Raw genomic sequence first — 27,449 nt, 5'->3', positions numbered from 1 at the left:
ACGACTGTTGGAAACATTACCTCAGGAAACTGTGCAAGTTGGCATTACCAAACCACATAGGGAACCGAAAAAAACCTCACGTTATATCTTTAAAGCTACGTCCCTGCGATGCTGCTCCAAGTTTTTCATTGCACCTGTGCGCGCACGTACTTGTGCAACTAACAATCTCGACTTTGACCTTGGAAGCACCTAAAACAGTTGGATTAATGCTTCATCCAGAGTCAAACACGATTCTTCAGAGAAAGAAGAGAATATAACTCGTAAATATCAACTGTTGACGGCAGTGGCGGGAGGAGAAGGGTGAAATGAACCAGTTTGAGTCACTCAGACGTCCCTTGCGCCCTGGTCTCCGTTACCAGGGAGTGGGCGCGTCGCGCATGGTGATGATGCAGGCACGGGGCGCGACATGATGACGTCGCCCAGCGGGGGGCCGGCGTGGTCGCCATGGCGTGTCGGGTCGGGAGGCCGGAGCACCGGGCGCCTCCTGAAGTGGTAACGGCGGGGGCTTCAGGGCACCGGCGGCCAGGAGGTCTAGAGATAGGAGGAGGGGGGCAGTGTGATGGGGGAGGGGAGAGGGGATCACGGAGGGCGTTAGTGCAGAGGGGAGGGTTGGAGGGGGAGGGGATGGTGGAGGTGGAGGGGGGAGGGGATGGTGGAGGGGGAGGGGGAGGGGATGGTGGAGGGCGAAGGGAGGGGTGGAGGGGGTGAATGCGGAAGAGTGAGGATGGTGGAGGGGGAGTGAGAGTGCAGAGGAGAGGGGATCATGGAGGGTGTTTGTGCAGAGGAGTGGGGATGGTGGAGGGAGAGTGCAGGGGAGAGGGGATCGCAGAGCAGGCGCGAGTGCAGGCGAGAGGGGATTCAGGGGGAGGGAATACGGTGAGTGGGGTTGGTGGGTGGTGTCTAGGAGATGAGTGGGATTGGGTGTGTAGCTGTCACTGTGGTACTGATGGGAGGGTAAGCACATCCCTTCAACGTCATCAGTTGAAGGGATGTGCTCACTGTCCACCAGTCTAGTCAAAAGAAAGCTTCCCCACCCCCACCACCACTACCACTACTACCACTTCCAGCATACAATGAGTGTAAGGTCCCTTCTCTTCTTTCCCTTACCCCTCCCCCTTCCCCAGCTCTTGAATGTCTGGAGCGGCCACCTTCCAGTACAGTAACTGCAGCAGCTGTTTTCCCAAATGTCAGGTTGATGGGTTTCTTCCTCCTCCCACCAGCTTCAGTGAGGATTCCGCCCCTCTGTGCTGGCATTTTTGATGCTCATCATCCTGCACCCCCACCAATGGTGTTTTGTATAAATATATGTACAAGTTATGCATAATTTATGTTCTGTGTGTTGTCTGAATCTATGTCTGTGGTGCTGCTGCAAGCAAGTTTTTCATTAAACCTGTACCTCCCGTACTTGTGCATATGATGATCAACTTGACTTAATGTGAGGGATTTGCCATTCCCTCTGCACCACCCTCATCCTCAATACCATCAGTATGGGCCAATAATTCTGAATGCTGGTGCCTCCAAGTGCTGAGCCATCTCACATTTGAAGGATACCTTGGACATATCCACTGTCTTGGTATAAATGAGTGCCACAGTGTGCATCATGTGCAAAACTTGTGTAATGTTCATGCACTTGTATACTTTCCTGCCAGGACCACATGTTGTTTCTCAGAGATGTGTTCTTTTGCAGGTTTGCCTGGGATCTACTGAGTGCCATTTAAACAACAAACTTGCTTGTGCATTATCAAAACTCTGGAGAGATTTAAATAGGAAATGTTTAAAGTTTACTTTCTTTTCTTCAGTTTTACAGTGTGGATGAAGCGAGGAAATATACACAGAAGTAAGTATTGGTGCTACCTTGATGTTTGTGCTCCTTAATTATCTTAGTTAAGCAGTGAGAAACACTATAAGCTTTTGTTCCGTGCATTATGTTTAAATAGGCATTGATATTTCAGATATGTCAGTCGTTGGCCTCCTCCACTGCCAGGAGAATTTCAAGTGCAAACTGGAGGAACAGCATTTCATTTTCTGTCTTAGAACCTTGCAGCCTAACGGCATGAACATTGAATTCTCCCACTTTAAGTAATCCCTACACCAACCCCCGTCCCCAACTCTGCTGCTGCTTTTCTTCCCTTTCTTAGCCTATCTCTCATTTTTTCTAGCTCCCTTTTTTTTCTCTCTCCTTACCTTTGACCCATCCCCCGGTGGATCTGCTCTCCCCTCCTCCCCCGCACCTGCCTATCACCATCTCTTACCCGCATCTACCTATCACCACCTTGTGTCCACTCCGCCTCCCCTCTTTTGTCCACCTATCACTGCTCTACTTTTCCCTCCTATATATTGGGCTTCCCCTTTTCCTATTTTCAGTCCTGAAGAAGGGTCCTGACCCGAAACGTTGACCACCTGCTTTTCTCCACGGATGCTGCCTGGCCTGCTGAGTTCCTCCAGCATCATCGTGTTTTTCATCTGGATTCCAGCGTCTGCAGTTCCTTGCTTTTCTTGATATTTCAGAACCCCATTTATTGAGCTTGTTATAGTTTCTCAGCAAATTCTGAAAAATGATTTGCAGAATTTGCAGACAGAGACCTTCGTTGATCATGTGACCTGATTCCCAGCCTGCACTGAACTAACTGATGGCAGCAAACTGGTACTGACGTCTCCCATGTCCTCTGGTTTGGGAGGGGGAATATCTGGAATCTACTTCCAGCTGGAAGGATGTGTGATATTCTTGTTTGCTCACGTCATTTGTCTTGGAGACCCTCACAGGCCTTGAGTGGAAATCAAGGGCGGTCAGTCCTGCATTTTCAGGAAGTGGGGAGGCAAGGTGGTAATTATATTAAAAAAAAGGGAATATTTGGTTTTATAGAATTGAATAGTGTTATGAAGTTAGAGTTGGTGTCTTGTGGTGGTTATGGTATTGGAGTGCCAATCTGTGTTTACATTCCAGCATGTAGTCTGGTACCAGTCTGTGTTATGAATGTTGTTTTCTTGTTGTAAAATCCTAACTGGATCATTGTTGTTCCTCAGGGATTAAAACCTGCCACCCTCATTACCATATGACATAGTATCCTCACTTTATAAACTTGTGGTTTCTTTCTTCCTGCAGCACTCGTATGATTGAAATCCAGGCGCAGATGTCAGAGAGAGCGGTTGAACTACTGAATTTACCAGAGGATCAACCTTGCTTCCTCTTGGACGTTGGGTATGAAACTTTAGTCGCGTGCAGTCATTGAACGTTAAGTCTGGCTGGTTAGTTCCTCATGCTTTATTCTAGTTGTTATTGCTTCACGCCTTTCCACAGACTGGACTCAGAATCTGTTTCTTCACTGGACATCTGGGATTAGTGGTGTATGAGTTGCTTAATGTAGTTGGCCAATAGTTTCCTCATTTTCTGTGAACTGGTGAGAAAATGGAATTTCATATTTAAGAAGATGATTATTGTGAGTTTTTCTTGATGGGTAGTTAAAATATTTCAATTGGAGTGGGTGGTACAATGTGTCAGATGCTGGCTTTGCCTCTTGTCGGACTGGGTTTGACTTCAGCCTCAGGTGCTTGAATAGACTCAATCCACTTACTATAGGGGGAGCAGTGTGGAGTGGGTGCTGGTGAGAAGGGGGGATCTGGAGCACTGATGATCCCCTTCCACTGATTTGGATGGAGTACCAGCCTCTCAAGGGCTGCTGGTGTGGAATAGCTGGAAAAAGTGGTGAGATGGGGATACCCTGGAGTTTAGACCTGGGTGATCCCCATTATGATTGTATTCCATACCTGATATGGAAGTGTTTGATGCCTGAATTAGAACTTTTGTTCTTAAGCATTGACAGAAGCCCTTTGATGTTGAGCTACAGTTCACACATATGCACATCTGTTAGAGAATCAGATTCGATCAGAAACTCGAGTTCCATGGTTTATCCAAGGCAGGGTCAGAAATGTGGTGCACAGGGGCTTATTATCTCTTGAATGGGGCTGACATGGCCATTTCTGTTTGTTTATCAGGTGTGGATCAGGACTCAGTGGGGATTACCTCTCTGAAGAAGGACATCACTGGGTTGGTGTGGATATCAGTCCAGCCATGCTTGGTAGGTGATAAGACAATATTACACAGTCCCGTTGCAGTTTGGCTTTGTGCCACCCATTGCTGAGCTCTCCCTTTGTCACTCCTCCATTTCTATATGTGCTTTGGTCTCTTGGTGGGAGCACTGAGATGTCAGTTCCACAGCCAGACTTGGAGGACATCTGATAAGAAGATAAGATAAGAAATCTTTATTAATCACATGTACATGGAAAAACAGTGAAATGCATCTTTTGCGTAGAGTGCTCTAGGGGCTGCCCACAAGTGTCGCCACGCTTCTGGTGCCAACATAGCATGCCCACAACTTCCTAACCCATACGTCTTTGGAATGTGGGAGGAAACCGGAGCACCCGGAGGAAACCCACGCAGTCATGGGGAGAACGTACAAACTCCTTACAGACGGCGGTGGGAATTGAACCCGGGTTGCTGGCGCTGTAAAGCGTTACGCTAACCGCTACACTACCGTGCCTGCCCCTGTGTAATGATGGCTAGGATTATGTTCACGCTGTGTGCTGTTGACCATGCATTAGGAGTTCACACTACCACAGTGGTACGGAGGTACCTGATGCAGACGCTTACTCCAACATGCAACCTCTGTGAGAATATTTAAATGTGCATTTGTCCTAAAACCAAACTTTGTAGCCCAGGGGCAGGTCTTTTGGTGCAACAGGTCAATGCCTGTGTTCTTGCTGCACGTGGGTCTCCTCCAACCCTTCTCCATCGAACTCCATCAACATATCCTTCTATTCCTTTCTCCCTTAATACTTATTTAGCTTCCCCTTAATTGCAGTTATTAATTGCCTCAACCATGTGACGGCAGATTCCACATTTTTAGCCACTTCAGAGCATGCATCTTTCCCTCTTGAAGTGGCTTTTCCCATTTTCCTTGATTCTGGAGGTGTGGTGTGTTCTCCAGGGTTTGGAGGCTGCCTAGCTGTATAGGGGAGTCCTATTTTAATGATCACCTGCTGCAAAGTAAGAGAGTCCTAAGAGGCTTTGCCTGGAGATACCCTGCTTCCTTTAGGTTTGGATAAGTTGGTTCCATATGATCTGGTAGGTTTGATGTACTGAAACTGGCCTCATTGTTTAAAGGGAGTTAGATTATGAGTTGTTACAGATGGGGAGTTTTAAGAAAGCGGATAAACCCTCTGAGCACTGACAGGCAGCTCATCTGATTTCCCGAGTTCTGTAATAAAAACAGAAAATGCTGGAAATATTCAGCAGGTTGGGTCACATCTGTGGGAAGAGAAACAGTTGCCATTTCAGGTCAAAGACCCTTCATCAGAACTGGGAAAGAGAGAAAAGATGGTTGTTAAGCCTGCAGGGATGGTGGGGAGAAGGGGATGTCTCTGACCATGGGGGTAACTGGTAAACAAGATTATCTGGCCATTGGATGAATGGGACCAGTTAGAGAGTGAGAACGTAGAACGGAAGAACATAGGAGTTGTGAAATGCAGAGAAGGAAGACATGCTCAGAGGGTCAGGCTGGGCTTGTTCTCCACTCCCAGAGAGAGAAAAGAAACGAAAGCAGCTGAACTAATATCACAGATGGACGATTGATACAGACTGAGAAATCAAGTTTCCTGAATTTTTAGTTTTTAAAAAAATTGGAAAAATCAAAATTCCTGAAAAAAAATAATTCGATATTGAGTTGAGAAGGCTGTAACGTGCCCAGATAGATGTTCCTTGTTTGCATTGGATTCTGCAGTATATTGAATTTTACATTTTCAGGTAACTTGATTTCCTTGTCTGTATCAGTCATTCATTTGTGATATTAGCTCAGCTTGTCTATTTTTTTTCCTTTTTATGTTTCTCTGGAAGTGGAGGATATGCCCATGCTAACCTGCCAGGCATATCTTCCTGCTCTGTATTTTGCAGCTCCTACATTCTTTGTGTGTGTTCTCACTGTCTGAGGGCTCCCATTCACTTTTGTCCAGATGACCTTGTTTATTTCTTATCTTCATGGTCACCCCAGTTTTACTCCATCAGAAACATTACACCACCACCTCCCTGCAGCTTAATGAGCTTCTTTTCTGTCACTCCCAGTTCTGATGAAGGATCTTTTTCCTGAAACATTAACCCTGTTTCTCTTTCCACAGATGTAGTCTGATCTGCCAAATATGAAGGGTCTTGACCCGAAACCTCGACTATCCATTTCCATCCATAGATGATGCCTGACCCGCTGTTCCTGCAGCTCCTTTGTTTGTTGCTCTGAATACTTACAGCTTCTATTTTATATTTCCAGCATCTGCAGTTTTAAAGAAAATTTTCTTTGACATTGAGTTCTGTACTCTGCTTTATCGACTGTTAAAGTTTAGAAATGTCAAGGTTGTGTTTGTGAATCATTTTGTCCATCTGTCCGAGTTCGGAAGGAATATTGGTAGTTGTTTAATTTGCTCAGGACTGATGATGTTCCTGAGCCAGATGAAGGCAATACTACACAAGCACCAGAGAGAGCTTGGTACTAGGATTTGTACCAGAGATAGCAAGATATACAGGTCTCTTCTAAAAGTATAAAAGTTATGAATGAGGGGATAAAATTTGCTCTTATTGGTTGAAGGCCTTTAGAGGGTGACCAACAAAATGAACGCAAAGGTCACAATTCAGACATGTGTTGCAAGTAATGGTATTAATAAAATAATTAAAATAAATTTATTCTATATATTTAATTGGTGAAGAATGTTAATAAGCCTGGGGAACGATAGGAATGTTTGGTGTATTAAAAATTACGAGCAGGTGTAATTCTTCAGATCGGAATGGATGTCAGATCTTCAGTGATTGAGCAGGCATGTGGTGTTAGGTGTTTCTTTACAATATTTTTATTAAATCCATAAAAAAATACAGTACATGCATCAAAAAAAGTAAAAATACATTGTAATAAGTTGTACTTAGGATTACAATACTCTAAATCAATAATCACATATAGTAGTTAGTTAATAAGGAAAGAAAAAATTGAATTATTTTATTACAAAAAAAATCTACCCCCACTACCAAAACCTGAAGCTGTTAGATAGAAGAAACAGCAAGGAAAAACCTTAAAAAAAACATAACAGTGTCAGCCAATATCTGCATTTTAGTCCCCAAATCAGAGACAGGGTCTCCACAGGGTTTGAAAGTCTAGGTTAGATTCAAAAACTGAACAGCGAATCTTCTCTAGATTCAAGTATGACATAACATCCCGTAACCATTGAACATGCGTAGGTGGAGTAGCTTCCTTCCATTTAAGCAATACTGCTCTCCTGGCTATAAGAGAAATAAAAGCCAGAATATGTAAATCAGAAGCCTTCAAAGTTGTATCTTTTTCTCCAACAATCCCAAATAGTGCAGTCAAAGGATTAAGTTCAAAATTTATTTTAAAAAGTACAGAAAAAGTATGAAAGACCTCTGTGCAATAGTTTTTAAGACTCTGACAAGTCCAAAGCAAGTGAATTAAGGAAGCCACTCCGTTATTGCATTTATCACAGTAAGGAGATATATCAGAATAAAAACGGGTTAGTTTATCTTTAGACAAGTGAACTCTATGGACCACTTTAAATTTAAGGAGAGAGTGACGAGCACATGATGAAGATTTATTACTCTTTAATGTTGAAGCCTCCTTACCTCCTATGCTTTCTTTACTTTCTCGCTTTAGTCATTTTTCAGGCTACAAATTGAACTTATACAAGAGTGAATTTTTTCCTCTGAATAATTTGGTACCATTTGATATTAATATTCTTTTTAAAAGTGTAAGAAATCATTTTACCTATTTGGGAGTGTCAATTACTAAAAATTATAAGCATTTATTTAAAGAAAATTTTTTAACCTTATTACACTATGTGAAAAGGGTTTTATCAAGTTGGTCTCCCCTTTCTGTATCATTGATTGGCGGAATTAATGTTATTAAAATGAACATTTTACCTAAATTTATATATTTATTTCAGGCTTTACCTGTTTTTATTCCTAAATCTTTCTTTGACTCCCTTGAGTCAATTATATCTTCTTACATATGGAATAATAAACATCCTAGATTAAATAAAGTTCACCTTCAGAAGGTTAAAAAGAATGGAGGTTTAGCCTTACCTAATTTTAGATTTTATTACTGGGCAGTCAATATACGAAATCTTACGTTTTGGTTATATTACATTAATCGAGAGGCTTGTCCAGTATGGGTCTCTTCGGAAATTAACTCTGTGGTGTTTGATGTTTAAGTGGATGAGAAGTGAGCACAAGTGGGATTTGACTGGATGAGGTGTTAAGGATGTGGATCATGAATAGGTGAGTAGAATTAGGTGGGGAGGAGTGGTAAAGAGTGTAGGAAATGAACAGTTATTGGATTAGACTGGAAAACATACACAGTTTTAAAGGACTGAATGACCTATTTTTGTGCATCAATTTCCCATGCTTACATAACTTGTAAATTGAAGGATTATTATGCAGGGAATTTCCTGTAATGCTTCATTTTTAGGAGGGTTAAGGAACCAGTCTGAAAAATAATTCAAAGCGTCTATGGTGTTATTTTTGTGGTTATCAATCACCTGCTTGAAAATGTCCTGAAGTGATAAGGCACCTGCTCCTCTACTCTTAAATTCTGTCTTGCTGTTTCCACATTACATGACCCTAAATTTGTTTTATTCCCTTTTCCTGATAGATGTTGCATTGGAGAGAGAGGTAGAAGGTGATCTTATTCTAGGAGACATGGGTGCAGGTATGCCATTCCGGCCTGGCACCTTTGATGGCTGCATCAGGTAAAAGGGAAACTGGCGGGTAACGTGCATTGCCTCCATCTGCACACTCCAGTCGTGTAGGAGTCATGTTTGAAGTGAGAGCAGCATGCTTTCTCTTGTCACTACCTGAAGTTTCTGGGAAAGGAATTGATATGACTAATGTGAGTGTTGTGTGCAAGTCCTAAAGTCAATCCTCTTTCAATTAAGTCTCTTTTAGCCCAGTAATATAAACTCACATCCTTATAGAGTTTTTAATGTGGTAAAGTGTTTTAAAGGAACTCCACAGTAGCAATTTTAGATAAAATTTGTTACTCGGCCACCAAGGGATATTAAGATGTGACCAAAAGAATTGTTGAAGATACGACTTTTAAAGAGATAAGAGAGTTATGGAGAAGTCAGGGAGGGAGTTCCAGAGCTTAAGGCTCAGTCAGTGGAAGACATGACTCCCATTGGAACAGCAGTAAAAAATAAGGCTGTGGGTTAAACTGACTGGACTGGTGGAGAGTCTTGGGAAATTTTAGAGATGGGGAGAGATGAAATAATGGAGGGATTTGTAAGCAAGTAATTTTAGAGCCAGCAGAAAAGTTTGGTCAGCAAACATAGGTGACAGGTAAACAGGGCTTGGGATGAGCAGCCGTTTTTTGGTACCTTTGATTTTTCTATTACATAACTACTATTTGTAACCACTTTTTTTTTAGCCACCACCCAGGCATCATGTTTAAACAAAGCTCTTAGCTATCCTGTAAGGTAGCAATTCTAAAATCAAACTAATAGTAATTATGTTCAAACTTTTTTTGTCTAGCTTCTCTGCTCTCACTCTACGTCATGCCAATTATCAGAAAATCTGATTTCTGTCCAAAACATAGCTTGGTGATAGTGTGTATTCGGCTAACACTCATTTAATTGAAAGCTAGACACTCAATCTTAATTACCTGACGGGTTAGACAAGAACTGGCAAACCTAAAAGAGAACTGAAGGTGATAGCAATGAATTTGATGATGTGCTTTTTCTTTCTTTAGTATTTCCGCTCTTCAGTGGTTGTGCAATGCAGATAAGAAGAGTCATAACCCTCCGAAACGGCTCTACAGATTCTTTAGCTCTCTCTATGCCTGTCTGGTAAGCTTTGAGACTGGGCAATTTCGGTATCTGAAGCAGCTGTGTACAGGTGTGGCTAGTCTCGTGTGGGTATTATGTGATATATTTGTACATTACCTTAAAGGTTCTCTTGTGAGCACAACCACTTTGGGTATTTAGGTGATGCAGGAAATGATACAAGGATACTAGAGAAGGAATTGGAATGTGTGCATGGGCTATAGCTTGGAAGGGTGTGATCTCTGACCTTTGATGGAAATGATGCATTTAGGATTTAGTGTGCAGCCCTTTAGAGTATCTGCCTTATTATCTCTCGGAGATGCTGTTACTGTTTACTCTGATGAAACTGAGAATCAATTATGTTATATTTTGTGGCCAGATAATCAGTTTTCTGAATTCATTTGCTTGTTTAACAGGTGCGAGGAGCTAGAGCTGTGTTTCAGTTGTATCCTGAGAACTCCGAGCAGGTTGGTTATTACATCATTAATAACGGCACTTAACACCCAATATATGGTGTATGTATGTCACCCTCCTATAACTATTTTCCCTAGTTATTTGCACAGAGAATCATTTTGATATTTGTGTGATAAATTCAGCATGCCCACTGAAATTGTAATCCATGTACGTTTTGTGACTGATGCTTTAAATGATCATTTGATAAGTTGATGGTGTGTGAACTCATCAGGATTTAATCATTACAGCACATGCTTGGCTTAGTATTTACAAGACATTCTATTAGATTAGACTGGAGCTTACAGTCATTTTGGCTCAATGGTGTTTAGCTGTCTTCTGTTCAGAAGAGGGGTTGCCCCTCTCAAGTTTTATGGATGTTCACACAACTCCTGTACTTTAGCCCAGTGTTCCTTTTCCACCTAAGCCTAAATGGTCAATGCAATTGAGCTTTTAAACTACAGAGGGCATCACTCAAAGGAGCAATAAGCAGAGTACACATTTGTCTTTCAAGTAGTTTTACCTTGTCTGTAAGAATATTGGCAACCGATTCAGTAATAACTGAGGTGTAAAAAATCCCTGTTTCCAGGGATAAAGGGAAGGAACACTGGAGTGAGCTAACTGGGCTGTTCTTTAAAAGAAATGGCACAGGCATGATAGGATGTTTTCCTTCCTTCTATACTGTATAATTTTGGTACATCTGGTTGCCTCATTTTTTTTTATCCCCCTCTCTTTCTGTAAAACAGTATGTTGGGGCTTTGCACCCCAGTACTCAGCTAGAGAAAGAATTGAACCACAACCTAAAGCATAGAATGGCACTTTGCAAATTAAGTGTTCTGTTTTTCTGCCTTCAGGGCATTGGAAAAATATAATGACTTCATGTTGTTTTAAGTCCAGAATGCATGCATTTTCAGCACCTCATCATCACAATTTGATTGTAGTTTGTTTATTTCTGGCTGCGTCCTCTTAGTGTTTGTAGTTGTTGTCTGATATCACAAGCAACAGCTGTCACCAATACACAATAATAATTTGTGTCGAATCTTAATTTTACTTGAGTCTGTCGGAAGTTGAGAGTGCTTTCCTTTTCGAAGGAAAGCATAGAAACAGGCCCTTTGGCCCACTGAGTCCATGTCAACCCTCAACCACCCATTTACACTCCACACAGAGAGCACGTAAGTTCAGGATTGAACCCGGGTCTCTGGCACTGCAAGGCAGTAGCTCTACTAGCTGTGCTGCCCTAGTCCATGCAGTAATTGGTCGAGCCTTATGGACAGATGAGCCCCAAATCTGGTGAGTACTCTTCTGAGTTAGCTGACCTGATTTGGGCCAGCAATTGTACGAGTGGGAGTTGGGAGGAGAAACTATAATCAGATCCCACTTCAAATTGAGGTGCAATTGGATTGCAGAAAATCAAAAAATTAGAATTCTGAAATAAAAACAGAAAATGCTGTAAACACATAGCAGGTCAGGCAGTGTCTGTAGAAAGAGAAACAGTTAACCTTTCAGGTCTGGGACCATTCACCCTGGATCTGAAGGATCAACTACTTCTCTTTCCACAGATGCTGCCTGACCTTTGAATGTTTCCAGTGGTTGAATGCACTCTACAGTGATTTTCCACTGCAGTTGACGTGCTTGAAAAGACTTGCTGCTTAACCTACTGTACAAAACATTTTTTTTAAATTGCAGCCTGTGAACCATTCTTCACAGATTCAGAATACAACATGCATAGAAATACATGGAGCAATTGTACAGAGAGAAGCATTCCTTGCAACAGATCCAATAGTGTTGTGGAATCTTTAAAGTGCACCTGAACCAACAGAACAGACAGGCCAACCCTTGATTCAATATCTCTGCCAAAGAGGGGGCACATTTGACAGTACAGCAATCAATACTGTGCTGGGGTCTCGGTTAACTGCTGATGTCCCACTGTGTCATTTAGGAAAGATACCAGAGGCATATCCCAGGAAAAGAGCTTTGTCTTGCATAGAAGTGAAGGGTTACATGGGGGCATAAATCAAAACAGCTAAAGTTGGCATTTTATTTTAAATCTCTAGCTGGAGTTGATCACAGCCCAGGCAATGAAGGCTGGTTTCACAGGCGGTGTGGTCGTGGATTACCCCAATAGCAACAAAGCAAAAAAGTGAGTATCAGAGTGCTTGTATTTCCCAGCGGGACACTAATATTTAGAGGAACTGCTGCAGTTGATCAGTTTTATTCCTGTTCTGCAGTCATTTGTTTGCTTTGGTACACTGCCATCAGCATATTTTTCAAAGAGTCAAGAAGGAATAAATGAATTTAAGTTTTATGTTTGGTGTGGAGTACTTGATGTTGGACATTTGTAAAAGTAGCATTCTCACTTATTGGGGAGGTAAAAGCTTGTAAAAGGCCAGTTTGCGCCTTTTGTTGTCATCTACTGGAAATTGCTGAGAGTGCTTTCCTTGTCCATTGTCATTAAAAGACTGAGCCACCAGATCTGATTGTTTGAGTTAGCTGGTCTCACTGGGCCAGCAGTTGTGTGAGTGGGAATTGGGGAGAGCCCTTATGCTTATTCTGTGATCAGTGACTGCACTTCAAAAAGCAATTCTTTTTTTCACTTTGCAGCACTTTGGAATGTATTGAGAATGTGATAAAATGATATGCATAAACAAATATTCTTTTTGTAGTGCCTGTGAAAGTTCTAATTATTAACTTTTTTTTCTTAGATTCTTCTTGTGTCTGTTCGCAGGAGTGTCCGGAAAGCTGCCAGTGGTAACTTTTCTATCAGATTTCATTGTGGCTTTGGGGAACTGGTCCATGTTATATTTGTGTTAGTTCTATTTTCAGGAAAGTCCTACATGGTTACACAAAGGTGTTTACCTAAAAATGATGCCCTAAGACTTCACATTGAATGTACAATAATGTCCATGCTATCCGCAGAACTGGAATTTATAAACATGATGACCGGAAAAATCCCTAAATAGTGCTTTGGGTTCTAATGCTGTATATTCAACCTCAGAGTTTGTCAGGCAGCAAAGGAGGTTCTCCTTCACTAGCTTTTCAGATTCTATGGTTAAATTAACACAGGTGGTCTTAGCCTAGCCCTTCCCAGTGGCTGTACTTCCAATTCCCCCTTTTAATGGAACAATATTCAACATTATCTGATTTGCCTGTATCTGTGTACCTTTCAGTAGGAACAGCTGTTATATTGTTTCTAAACCTGGAGGTGCTGAGTCCCATTGTTATCTGTCTTCCTGACCTCTACTATTCCCCACTCCATTAAATGTAAATTAATTGTGCACTAGAAATCAAACCTGGGATTTCAGGGTTACTTACTACAGTGGCATGTGCTCCTTGATTCTCGCTGTGTAACAACCCTAGTTGGGGTAGCATCACGTGACTCTAAAATGAATCTCTGATCTTTTGTTTGGATGTCCAAGCAATTGTTTTATATAAATGCTGGGATGTGTTTCCTGACAAATGTCACGTGCTTGGAGACTGCAAACACCCAGCTGTGAGCCTGTGTGTCCCAGTCAAAGCAGAAATGTACCACATGGAGGCTGTTATGGTCAAATATCGTATGTAATCCACTTTATAATGCATCCGGCATCTGCTGGTTCTATGAGCTGTACAACATGTGCAGTCTGAGCCGGTAATGGGGCAAGACAGTTTGGAGCTTGATGAAATAAACAAGCAGCCAGGGCTGACATTAACCTGCAGTCTACACTGCAGGACTGCTATAAACTGCACTCCTGCTACCAGTCAGGGCTATCGTTTAGTGTACAGGTTAGCTAGCAGGACTGTCACTAACGCATGTACCTGCTGCTGGGCTCTGTGTTGTCTCTGCTTGGTGAGTTGCAGGTGTGAGTGTTGGTGGTGATATTAAGTTTTCTGTGGTTTTCATTTCTCCCCCGTTTGGCGGTTGAGTGGGTGGATCGGAAGGTCATTGAGAGTAGCCTTATTCCATGGCACATTTTAAACTGAATAGCAAAATATTAATTTTTCATCCATGTGAGTTAGTGCCTCATTCTTGTTGATGGCCTGTTCTGTCTTCTCTGGGATTTGAGTTTGAATTTAGCCCAGTCTGAGCATTGACGAGAGCATTCTGTGCTGATTTTAACTGCTGAAAGAACAGACTCAGCAGGGAAGAGGTGCCTGACAGCAGCCTGGCTCCATGTGGTGTGGAGGGTGGGGTGCACACCCGTTAGTAGCTTGGACCTCAGGGATGGGGGAAGCATGTTGATTATCATAACCAAGCACACTTCATAAGCTCCTGAATAATTGACTGCAAGTTGGTGGAAAGTTATCAGTTACACTTGGTTGATGGAAGGGAATGCTGTGCTGAGCTGCCTTAGGTCTAAGCAGTTTATTGAGGCAGTGAATTGGTATCTTGCCTGTTGTTTCTGAGAATTATTCTATTTCCCACCGGTGACGTTACTCAAGGTGCACACAATTTTGTACACACCTCTCCACCAGCACTCTCATCCGCTTGGCTAAACTTGATCTCACACTGAACAACTTCTCTTTTGATGCCTATTACTTCCTACAAATCAAAGGTGGAGCCATCAACACCTACATGGGCCCTGGCTATGCCTGTCTTCTCATTGGCTATGTGGAACAGTCACTGTTCCAAACCTTCTCCGGAATGACTCCCCAAATCTTGCTCCGTTATATTCATGACTGCATAGGTGCTGCTTCCCACACTCAAGTGGAACGTCAATTTTACCATCTTCACCTTCTACCCTATTCTCAAATTCACGTAGACCATTTCTGACACTTTTCCTTTTTCTAGATCTCTCTGTCTCCATCTTGAGAGACAAACTGTCCACCAATATTTACTATACCCCCACCCCTCTCTCCTCTGATCCATCCCATTTTTGTCCTCTTCTGATATTTGCTATAAGTGGGTTTATTTACCATAAACCCACTTGACTCTCACAACTACCCAGACTACACCTCTTCCCACCCTGTCCCTTGTAAGGATGCCGTCCCTTTCCCCCAATTTCTCAGTGTCTGCCACACCTGCCCTTAAGATGAGGCCTTCATGAGATTTTTCAGGAATCATGGCTTCCCTTCTACTGTGGTTGACAGTCCTCTTTCACACCTGCTCTGTTACTCAGACTTCTGCTCTCACCCCACCTCCAGAGTTCCGCTAGTCCTCACCTTTCACCCTATGAGCCTCCACGTCCAGCACATCATCCTTCGTCATTTCCGTCAGCAGCGACAAGATCCCACCACCACCCACATCTTCTCCTCCCCACCCCTTTCCGCCTTCTGCAGGGACTGCTCCCTTTGCGACTACGTGGTTTGCTCATCCCCACCCACCCACCCCTCCCCATTCCCTGGCACTTTTCCCCTGCAATTGTAAGAGATGCAACACATGTCTCTACACCTCCTCCCTCACCATCATCCATGGACCTAAACAGTCCTTCCAGGTGAGGCAAAGATTCACGTGGATCTCCTCCAACCTTGTCTACTGCCTTCTGGTTTCTGCATGCAATGGACGTGGACTCCAATGAGAGTAGTGTTGAATTTGTATTTTGTTCTCTCGTTTCTTGCTTAGGGCCTCGGAGTGCAGCAGGAAGAGGAGACAAAGAGCCAAGTGCAGTTCACAAATGCCAGGTATGATGTTTACACTTGTGGGAGTCCAAAATTAGAGATAATAAGCGCATGATCGTCAGCATCACTAAATCCACTAAGAGGGTCAGCAGCTTTACATTCCTTGGTGTTAACATATTGGATGACCTGTCCTGGGCCCAGCATATAGATGCAATCACAAGGAAGGTGCCACCGTCTTTACTTTCTTAGAAGGTTAAAGAGGTTCGGCATGTCACCGAACACTCTAACAAACTTTTGCAGAATTACTGTTGAAAGTACCTTGACTGGTTAAATTGTGGTCTGGTACGGCAATTTGAATGCCAGGAATGTAAGAGGCTGCAGAGAATAGTGGACTCAGCCCAATACATCACAGTCACATCCCTCCCCACCATCGGTAGTATCTACATGAGGTGCTGCCTCGAAGGCAAAATCTATCATCAAAGATCCCCACCATCTGGGCCATGCCATCTTCTCACAGCTACCATTGGGCAGGAGGTACAGAAGCCTGAAGTCCCACACCACCAGGTGCAAAAACAGCTACTTACCTTCGACCATTCAGCTCTTGAACCAACCTGCACAACCTTAATCACCACCTTAGTATAACAACACTTTGACTGCTTTGCACCACAATGTTCTTTTTTGTAAAAATTGTGTATAATTTACATTTAATTTTTGTTTTTCTTGTGAATGTTGTGTATCTGATGCTATGTGCCTGTGATGCTGCTGCAAGTAAGTTTTCCATTGCACCTGTGCGTACAGGTACTTGTGCAAATGAAATAAACTCGACTCTGACTCAGAAGTTTAGGAGGAATATTTACTCTGAGTGCGTTAATGTGGAGCTTAGGTGATTGAGGTGAGGCAGAGAGATTGAGATGAATAGTTTGATATGTCTGAGAAGGGACTAGATCAGTTCATGATGTAAAAATGTGAAGGGTTGTAAGATGTAGCTTTTTTTTTAAAAGAAGAACAGGAAACAAACTGCTGGAAGAACTCAATGGGTTGAGCAACATCTATGGGGTTGGGGAGGGGAGGAATTATCAATGTTTCGGGTTGCGATCCTGCATCAGGACTGAGAGTGGAGAGGGAAGATAGCCAGTATAAAGAAGAAAAGGGGTTCCAGCATCTGCATTCTCTTCTGTCACCATTAAACAAATATAGTAATCTTTTACATATACAAGCTTAAGTAGAAATGTATATGATATATTAATGGTTTAATCATCACTGTCATAGGGCATTGTTAAAACAACTACACTATATTAACTCAGTGTTAACATTGGATTAGGTTGAGAAGCAAAGCGTGATAGTTGAGTCAAGTCAAGTATATTGTCACGTGCACACATGGTGAAGCACAGGTACTGTGAAAAACTTGCAGCAGCATCGCAGGTGCGTAGGTTCACACAAAACATGAATTGTACAAGACTGAAGAGAAAACAAGACATTAGTGTAAAACCAAAACACGCATGAGACAAGTCCATGGTAGTGCAAGGTGGTCTGCAGTTGCTGAGGTAGGGTTAGGGTTGTGCAGGTTAGTTCAAGAACCTGATGGTTGTAGGAAAGAAGCTGTTCCTAAACTTGGTGGTGTGGGACTTCGGGCATCTGTACCTCCTGCCTGATAGTAGGAAAAATGATGCTAACTGCAAAAGCAACACTGAAGCATGAAAATATTTTAAAATTTGCGGACCATGAAAGAGAATGGCCTGACGCTTGAAACAACAGATAGCCAGCTAAGGAGTATTAATTGACCACAAGGAATGTGCTAATGGAGGGTGGTATCAAAAACAATTAAATTACGAGATGGAGAACAAGGGAGGAATTAAAGGCCTTGTCATTGGAGCAAGGGGTTTGTGGTAAAGTAGGAGTCTGGTTATGTGGAAATTCCAGAATGTGGGTGATTCAGTCTGAAAAAGCAAGAATATAGCTGATAACAAATGAAACAGATGTACTATTGATTGAGGGGATTGTTCGTTACTCATGTAAGATCAAAGGGATAAAAGCATTTAAAATTATTGGAGGGAAAGAGGGGTAGCAACTGCAGGCAACAGGACATAGGAGGAAGAGAGGCTGCACCACAGTCATTCTGAGGGTGGGTGTTCCTCCTGAGTTTGAGGGGCATGTTGTGACCATTGTCTGTAGGAATTGCAGCTTTGTACTGGATGCAACTCAGTTAACGAATCTGTTGTGTTTATAACCATTATACCTGTACCCAAGGTGGTTTGTTGTAGGCACAAACAAATCTCTTCAGTTAAAGTTAATGTTGGAACTAAGAAAAACCATATCTGCAAAGTTCCAGACTTGTGGGTTTCAAATTATTTGCAAGGAGTGGAATGATTCTGAACCAGTCATTCAACTGACTTAAAATAATTGAATTTCTGATGAAAAGCTGTTTCCTTTTGGATACCAAACACAAATCACTGATTTCCCAATCGCAGTAATGAAGGGAAATCACATGGTCCTGTCTGAGTTTCAGTTTAACTAAATATGGTAGTGACATGGTGCTGCATATAGCAGATAATAAGGAGTTCACTTAACTGCTCTGTGGCTGTTTACATGCCCAAGATCTACAGCCGAGAGGTCCTAGTTCAGTCCTTCGTATGTACTGTGTAAACTCGTCACACTAATGATCTGAGTTACTGAGGAAGAAAATGAAGGTTTTTACTTCTCACCATTCAGGGACTCCCAGTTAGACTCTTTGCTCTCTCTCCATCTATCTATCTATGTATTTAATTAATTATTATTGGTTTGCTTCAATATATTTAAAAGCTATATTTTATAAACTATTGCAATAAATTGCAGAATATTTTTGAAGCAGTTAATGCATGGACATAGTAACTACTGCTTACAGGTATCTCACTTTTAAGCAGGAGGGTTGCAGTCTCTCCGTGCCTTTCACTGAGAAACCAACAGTAATTGAGGAATATCGTTGTGACAGCCATAAGCTGCAAGTTGCCACATTTTCCTGCCTCTTACAATTTATGAGTTTGATGCTGCATAAATAAAATAAATGTGAAGCTCCCTCCAAATTCCCTAGCTAGGAGGAAATCATCAACACATAAACTACATGGGATAGCCCCAGCCCTACCATCTCTGGGTAGCAGAAGCAGGGCATTAAGTAGCCTTCATAGTGTTGCTCAATCCTCAGCATGTCATGAAGCTCCTTGCAAACAAACAGGAGCCCAGTTTGCAAGAAGCAACTGTAACACCAGTGCCCTGCTCTCCAGGGACATGTGGACAATAATAATCGGGGTGGGGTGGTGTTCTCCCTCCTGATCACCATTGTTACTCCTTGTAGGAAGCTCTTAATTGAGATAGGAGCAGGTACATCTGTCGGGTGATTCACTGATGCTCCAACGTGAAACCCATCCTTTCAGGCAGCCTATTTTACACCACAGAGAAATCTGAGACAAAATAAAGTGGCCGCCTCAGGCTTGCTGCTTTGTTAAAGGCAGATTTTGTCCCTTGATAGCCCACGTATAATGAAGAGCCATTTGGACAAATTAACATGGAGGATAATCGCATGTCAAACTATTCCAGCACAAATCAATTCATTTAGGGGAGGGAGTGAGCAGTTGGTTGTCCTGGTGATTCCAAACTCGGGATATCCTGGGTTGATCCTTCTGTGTCTTGCTCCAACAGGAAGGGAACATCCTTGGTGCAGGAAAGTGTGTGTGATCAGGAGGGAGGGAATGACCAGATTTCACAATCCTGGCCACAGTCCACTCATTTCTACTGGAAGGTTAATACAAAGCAGGTATAGAATTGGATTGTAGTGTGATCTGCAGCAATGGTTCAACAACCAGCAGATGAGGCTGTTGTCCAGATAGCAAGGGTCATAGTTCATGTGAAGTCAACGTGGTGAGATACTGCACACACTGGGATTTCCCCCAGTATTTAATGCTTTCAATAGTGGATGGGAGGAAAAATCTGGGAAACCAAGGGGGCATTGCAAAGGGTATCCTCTTGGATTAGATCTGAATCTGGATTAGATACTGGTTGTATCCAATGGTGACAAAAACCTTTTCTAAGCTGAACAGGCTTTGTAAGACTGATGACCATCCATCAACTGTTATAATGAAGTTAGCCTTGGAGAGGATTGCACTTATCCACCACACCCTTAAGTTCAAACTGGCTTTCAGCAAGTTTAGTTAATTTAAAAAAAAAATTTTTTTTTATTTACAGTGTGGTAACAAGCCCTTCCGGCCGCCCATTTTAAACCCATATTAATCTACCCGTACGTCTTTGGAATGTGGGAGGAAACCGGAGCACCCGGACGAAACCCATGCAGACACGGGAGAACGTACAAACTCCTTACAGACAGTGACGGGAATCGAACCCCGATTGCTGGCACTGTAATAGCATTGCGCTAACCGCTACGCTACCGTCAGCAGTATGGCTGATGGCTGACAGCTGACAGGACCTATAGAATCAGGGCCAGCTGCTGTTGCTGGAGGGGGAGGGAACAAGGGGAATTGTTTGTCATCTTTGCATTGCCAACATGTGTGACAAACGCTTGTCTTCAGTTGCCATCTCCTTCAGGAATTACAGACCAGTTCACGGTATTCTTGATTGGAGGAATGTGTCAAGGAAGGTAGAATCCTGGTCCTTGGAGAGAAAATAGGCAACGAGGGGGACAGCTTATAAGTGACCATGCTTTTACAATGGCCCCTGAAGGAGTTCACTCAAGCTCCGGTTGGGCAGTTTGGTTCCAATTATTTTGAACAAAGCCTTCTTCCGCAGGTTGAGATTTAAGAACATGAAGGGGAAATCGGTGAAGGGAAGCAGGGACTGGATTCTGGAGAAGAAGGAACGTCGAAGGCGTCAAGGAAGGTGAGGGGATTGTGGGCCGTACCATTCACTGCAAGTAATGAGAACCTTGGTGAAAATTTAGCTCCTGACACTCTCTCCCTGGTCTGTTTGGTGTGCTGAACCAGTAAGTAATTAGGTAGAATCTTTGTTTGGCCTTGCACCCTTGTGCCTGCACTGACTGTACGTTGTTTTGTTCGTTGGTGTAAGCAGGTTGCTCCATGCCAAAGTGGAGTTGCCTCAGTCTTTTTATACAGTTGCTCATTGATTTATGCACCAGATCTGAAGAAATTAAATACCACTTCCTTGGTTTGGATTTCAACATAGAACACCACCAGTGTGTGTGTTTCAGCACTGTTGTGTCCCCTGAGATACATTGCAAAGGCAAATAAAAATCCTTCCCATTCAATCACAAGCATCCAAAGTCCCTTTAGAGAAAGTTTTCTGATCTCATTGGTTACTGTCCAGAGGAGGCAGTGGGATGTGATGGGATATATCTTTTCCACAGAAGAGAATGTAAGTTGCCTCTTTCTGTTGGAGTGGGCAGCGCTCAAGAATCATGGGAGTAGATATGAGCTGCATGTCCTGCTTTCTCTTAAAATCAATTAAAATAAAGCAAAGAATGAGGCCATTCAGCCAGTCATATTTGCATGAATGTTATTTCCATTTGCTACTCCATTCTAATACTTTTCAGGTACAGTTTTGACTTCTACGACAGTATTTTAAGTATTATATTGGAGAGACATTGTGAAATGGTTTTTCACTCATTTGAGGATCCAGTTTAGAGAACGGACATTTCTAAGGTGTGGAGAATTTTAACTGCTGTTTTCCCCCCTCCCTCCCCAGGATGGTTCGAAGTGACACCAAATACACTGGAAGGAAGAGGAAGGCTCGATTTTAGGAAGGTAGTGGCTGAGAGTTTAATTTGGTTACAGCTTCTTGTAACGTGCAGAGCCCTACATGATATTAACTCTGCATGGACCTCCAGTGGTTAATAACCATGCCAACCCAATTACCAGGGAGTGAGTTTTTCATTCTTGAGGATTTTTAAAAGTGACTCACTAGTTTTGCTAATAATGAACAGTTTGAATGAAGCCTGCTCCCTCTTCCTATGCTGCCACCTCAAATGCCTTTTGATGGAGTGGTTCTCAGAATTGTCGAGTATCCCAAGCTGTCCAGTTCTTTATTGAACATCTAAAGGTCGAACACAACGAAGCCTGCATCATGTCATGCAATTGATGAAAGGATCCTGACCTTGCACAAGGAAAAAGTGTCTCTTCTTCCAACTCTTATTTTTAAAGACAGATGTTATTTACCAGTTACTGATCTCTCTGCTACTTCAGTAACTTATGGGAAATAGGCCAACATCATTATTTAAAAACACTTTATATTGATTGCCTGCAGTTGTAAATTGAACATTTTAATCTTGTGATTTATGAAGTCTCTGCTGGTTTAAAATTTGGCTATTTTTTTGTCCTGGCCCAAGAAAAACGCTGTAATTCTTTTCCTTGGGTGCTTTGATCATTTTTTTCAATCCTGATCATGTTCCTGTTGTTAATGAGACAGGGCTTAAAGGGCAGGAATAACAACTCGGCACTGCTGTTTGTAATTCTCGGTTTAGTTAATGAGCTGTGAGGAAGGTTAAAATGTTACGATTATTGAATGAGCCTTAAATGGATTGAATTTGCTAGTTTATCTCTGAACAGTTAGGAAATAAAATAGCTAATGGGCAGGCACATTCCTGAAAAATAGGCAACAATAAAAAGGGGGTTCTGTCTTTTCTAATATTAACTGAAATTGTATTGTGTATAAGATATCAGACAGAAACCTCTTAATGCATTCAGGAAAACATTTTAAGGAGTACATAGCATGCTCCAACAAGAGAGGGGATGGTTCTGGATTTAATTTTAAGGAATGAATCTTGGTTCAGTCCTAAAAAGGGAGTGTGAAAGGGACGGGCAGTAGGGGAAGCATTCTGGTGGTTGTGATCATAAGCTAATTATATCCTTTTTCCGTAACCATCAAAAATTCTCAGTTTATGAAGGGGCAAATTTCCTAAGGTACAGTATGTAGAGAGGAGTGCTGGAGAGGTGCCCTGGGTGTGACATATAATAAATGCATCAGTGGAAGTCGATGCAGACATAATTGTGTGAAATATTATATTAAAATGACGAAGTGAGTTTGACAGCTTTGAAAGTAGCTTGATTGTCAGTCATGCAGAAAACTTAATCCCAGGCTCTCTATAGCCACTAGGATAGAAATAAGGGGTTTGAGCATTATTTTACAATCCTCTTTGATTGTGAGCATGGCCCTGGACTAGTGTTAAAGTTGTATTGTCTTAAATGGGTGTAAAGGACAGAATAAGTAATGATGGGTCAATCCAGCCTTAGTACTGCAAATATTGGAAAGGCGTAAAGCAATCAAGGATATTCAACATGGATTTGAGGGATGGTCGTGTCAGGCTAACTTGATTGAATTTTTTGACAAGGTGATGAGGATTATTGTATTTGATAACAAAAATTGGCATTGTGGTTGATGGTGAGGAAGAAAATTGACTGCAGGAAGACATCAATAGAACGGGGAAGAGGGCAGGAAAATGACAAATGGAATTCAGTCTGGAGAAAATGAAGGGAAATCTTTTGGGAGAGGGCATGGAAGAGCTACATGCTGAGTGTAATTTGTGCCTTTCCAAATGATGATTAAAACTGTTCTTCAGGAATTTTTCCAGTATATAATGACTGACCTGTCATTACTTGGTCTAACCTTTTCCCTTTTTAAGATAATAACCCACAAGATCCTGCCATTACATGGAGCGGATTGGAAAATAATGCTCAAACCCCTCTACTAAAAGCCTAGAAAACATTTTATGGATGACTTAACAATCCAGCTACTTTCTTAGCTTCTTAGTCTCCTTTGCTCTCTAAATCACATTGCCCTTTCCCCAAAATGAGAACCTTTTGCCTTTTTTCTCCCCACAGGTCTAACTAGTTCACACAACTGCCAAATTATTCTCTCTCTGATACCCCTTGGGAGAAGGCACAAAAGACAGGGGAACATGTATGAGGCCAGGCTATTGAAGTGTAGAGAAAGAGGGATATATCAGCGCATGTCCACAGATCTCTAAAGTAGCAAGGAAGATGGTAAAGATGAAAGGATAGTTTACTGCTTGTTAAACTGCAGAACCACACTTCAGGTGAAAATCTTCACTAATCTCACTGTACCTGACTGTCCATTTGTAAATATTGTACATTGGGCTGTTTTCTTGCATTAAAGGCAAGTTCTTGTGCCTGATGGCACGTGCTGGAGTGAGGAATTGTGAAACCATCCATCATTAATGATCGATTCAGAATCATCTAAAATTAAAGTTTGATTGCAACTCTTTAATCATTTACTCGGTTATATTATTGACCATTTTATGAAATGTTATTGAAGACAAAAATGCATCAGAATTATTGAAAGCCAGAAACTGCATTGGTGACATTAGCTGACACAGAATAGTTCCCACAACCTCTTCTGGGCTTTGGGATTGATTTAATCATTCAGCAGAAAACCTTAAACGGTGGGAAACCTCGAGTTCAAATATCAGAGTAAAACCCCACACCATTGCAGTCAGAGAGACTGAGGTAAGTACATGAACAATTAGGAGGAAACACTCCGTGTTCTAATGTGTTGTTTCCTTTCTTCAAAACAAAAAAAAACTTGACCAACAGTTGGAGACCTCTTCTCATAATGGAAGTTCTGCCATCTAGCCAAGTCAAGGGTTTGTACCCTTTACCCACTAATTGTGAGAAAGCCATGTTTCAGACCCAAGAAATTTCACTTAGAGAATTGTGCGTTAGAGCTATCCCTGCAGTACCTATAAGTTGTTCCTCACATCTCCCTCCTATCCTTTGCTCTTCACTTGTAACCCCCGGCCCTGCAAGTATCAGCTAATAAGAAATAGCTACTATTCATTTACCCTGTATACCTCTATCAATATCTAAATTTACTTTTCTTCAAGAACTTTAATTCTCCACTGTCCCTCGTCCCTGGAGCCATTCTAGTAATTCCCTTCTACAATATCTCCAGGAACTTCACTCCCTTCCTAAAACACGGTGAGCAGAATTAGATACAATACTCCCAGTTGTGGCCTTACCAATGTTTCACAAACACTTGGTGGCACCCAAATGATTAAATACATCATGTCCAAAACAAATGACGTGATAAAATAAACTGGAGCCTCTGTAATACACAGTTAAATTGTGACCAGACAATAAAACAGGAGCGGAGGAGAAAAAATATGCAGTATTAAAGCTTTAAGCCACAATCTATTAAAATCTTTAAAAACAAATACCTGAATGTTGGTTGAAGATAAAAGCTGTATTAAATGCTAGAAATTCAAGTTGGAACATTGATTTTTTTTGAAGACACTGACCAACTAGTGTGTGTTAAAATTTGATAGTGTAGTCAAGCTGACAGCTGTGCCAAATGTTAACGTGTTGTAGTATGTTAAAGACACCGTAGTATTTCCTCAGGTAGCCTGAAGCACATTACTGGCACTAAAATTGGCATCTCTCTCTCTCTCTCTCTCTCTCTCAATACAGGTGTTCTATAGGAGGATAACTGACTTGCATATTACGGTCACACACACCAAGCTTTAAATACATATTCTGCTGTCTGTCCTCCTCGGAGACAAGTAGGTTGGGTGCAGTCTCTGTGCAATTAAACAGCTGAAATTGTTTGGTGAAACAGAATTCAATCTGGCCCAGTGTTTGTACTGACGCTCCCTGTGGTTGGGGGAGTGGAGGAAAGAAAACAAAGTTAGACTATTGAATTACAAGCTCATCTCCTCCCCAGAGTTTAAAAAAAAATCACTATTGTCTCTGTAGTGAAGTACTTTTAAATCAGAACTTTGTCATTTCTAATCACAATTTCTTTCAAACAGGGAATTGGAGATCCAAGTCCTTAGATTGTAAATCACTGTTTAACCTTAATTCCCAGATATGGAGAGATTAATGTTTGCTGTATACTGATAATTCCAGCATAATCTCCTTGCAATCCTATGGACAGAAATGACCTATTGCTTCCGGTACAAGAATAATCTCTCAACCCAAACAGGTTTTTATTGTGCATTATATCCAGAGTGAATGTGGACAAGGTATAAATGCAGGCTTGTATTCTAATTTATCCCAAAGCAGGTCTTGTTCAAAACTGTACAGATCACAAGGGTACAGGAATGTATTACCTGAGTAGGAAACAGACACTGAATCTTCGGTGTTACCCCATAGACTGATACAAGGGCATCTTCTATGTTCTCTACCTAAATTTGGGAGTTTTACAGTAACAGTTATGGCTTAGTGAGCAAAGCATAGTAGAAAAACAAGGTGCTTACATTTCAAACAGCAGTGACTTACCATATAATACTTGGATGATGGCAATATATTAGCCTTCTCAAGTACACTAAATTTTCAAAGAGAAAATAATCAGCTGGAAATAAAGTCCTGAATTGAAATTAAAAAATCACATTTAATACAATATAAGACAGTAACCGATCACAGATAATTAGTTGATGGACAGGGCACAGACAAAATTAGGGTGATACTGGTGCAGCAGGTGATGCTGCTGCCTCACAGCTCCAGCGACCCAGGCTGACTCCTGACCTCTGGTGATGTGCGTGTGAAGCTCTGTATGTTCTTCCTGTGTGAGTCTCTGGTTTCCTCCCACATTCCAATGGTTTTACAGTTGATGGGTTAGTTGGTTACCATGAACTACCCTTTCTGTTGGTGTGTGGAGGAGAATCAGGGTGGCGTTGAAGTGCATGAGAGAGGATAGGTTGCAGAGAATGAGTAGGATTTAGATTTATTTGGATTAATGCATTTGCATTGAGAACCAGCATAGACTTGATGGGCTGAATGACCTCTTATGTTATAGAAGATTTATCACATCGATCAGATATTCATAGTGGAAAGCAAGGGGAGTGTTAGTGTGGATAAAGAAATGGGTAAAAGTGGACATGGATGCATTGAGTTGGGATTAAAAAAAAAGCACAGATTAAATACAAAAGAAAATAGCAGTCAGTCTCCTGGTATGCACCTCAATTGATCTGCCTTTAGCTTTGGAATACGAGCATTGAATTAAAAACATTGTTAGACTGCTCCACAGAGGAGCAGAGTTATTCCACTGAGGGCTGCTCTGATGAGGATCTATTACAAGTAGGAGATGGGTTACCTGTTCAGGTCCAGCTGTTTGAACAGTTCCAGCGCTTTACTGAAGTACTTCTTCTGGGAGTCCAAAGACTCCAGCGTTGCTGCACAGGTTCCATGTTTCTGCCACTCATGTTTCCTGAGAAAGTGAGACCCAAAATGTCAGGCTGACTCCACGGACAGAAAACCACCCCTGCCTGTTAATGCCATCTTTACAGGCTGGGTTTTACTTCATAATGATGAGAGGTTTTCTTGCACCTTTCTCAGCTTGCTTAAAGATCTGACCACGTGGCCCCTTTCCTCAAAACTTACCTCTTAGTCTGGATTCCAGTCTCTCCTAATAACTCCCACTTCCATTTTAAGAAGATGAAAAATAGGAGTGGAAAGCCATGCAACCCCTCATGTCTGCTGTCATTCAAATAAGGGCATGGCTGATCTTTTACCTCAGTGCCACTTTCCTGCACCAACCACAAATCACCTGATTCCCTTAATAATGAAGCAAATTTGTGGCAGAAAATCTAATTCTTCCTCCAGAAAGATTTTTTCTTACTACTTTAATTCATCTCTAATCATAATAAA

General features: G+C 41.9%; 2 protein-coding genes across 6 annotated transcripts in view; one reads left to right on the top strand and one right to left on the bottom strand.

Annotated features, from left to right (window-relative positions):
* Positions 1–412: 412 nt before the first annotated feature.
* bud23 (BUD23 rRNA methyltransferase and ribosome maturation factor) lies at positions 413–24,843 on the top strand. Of its 2 annotated transcripts, XM_052013207.1 has the most exons (13): positions 413–492; positions 1,800–1,837; positions 3,104–3,199; positions 3,994–4,076; positions 8,697–8,793; positions 9,792–9,888; positions 10,281–10,331; positions 12,369–12,454; positions 13,017–13,062; positions 15,854–15,912; positions 20,623–20,712; positions 21,535–21,593; positions 23,667–24,843. In XM_052013207.1, the coding sequence occupies exons 1-12, from the start codon at positions 445–447 to the stop codon at positions 21,587–21,589; spliced, it is 846 nt and encodes a 281-aa protein (XP_051869167.1). In that variant the 5' UTR covers positions 413–444; the 3' UTR covers positions 21,590–21,593; positions 23,667–24,843. The 2 variants fall into 2 exon arrangements, with proteins under 2 accessions (XP_051869167.1, XP_051869166.1); XM_052013206.1 differs by having other exon boundaries at positions 21,535–24,843.
* LOC127568941 (ribonuclease T2-like) overlaps positions 24,043–27,449 on the bottom strand; it is a 15,943-nt gene continuing 12,536 nt past the window's right edge. For all 4 annotated transcript variants that reach the window (XM_052013211.1, XM_052013210.1, XM_052013208.1 and 1 more), the window contains 4 exons: positions 26,896–27,009; positions 26,082–26,127; positions 25,913–25,987; positions 24,043–25,454 (listed from right to left, as the gene is read on the bottom strand). In XM_052013211.1, coding sequence (XP_051869171.1) covers positions 25,263–25,454; positions 25,913–25,987; positions 26,082–26,127; positions 26,896–27,009 — 427 coding nt within the window. In that variant the 3' untranslated portion in view covers positions 24,043–25,262. The remainder of the gene's footprint in view (positions 25,455–25,912; positions 25,988–26,081; positions 26,128–26,895; positions 27,010–27,449) is intronic.

The sequence above is a fragment of the Pristis pectinata genome, chromosome 3 (genome assembly GCF_009764475.1).
Source record: "Pristis pectinata isolate sPriPec2 chromosome 3, sPriPec2.1.pri, whole genome shotgun sequence".
Classification (NCBI taxonomy): Eukaryota; Metazoa; Chordata; class Chondrichthyes; order Rhinopristiformes; family Pristidae; genus Pristis; species Pristis pectinata.
Note: the sequence above shows the minus strand (reverse complement) of the source record. Positions and strands in the feature narration are given on the sequence as shown.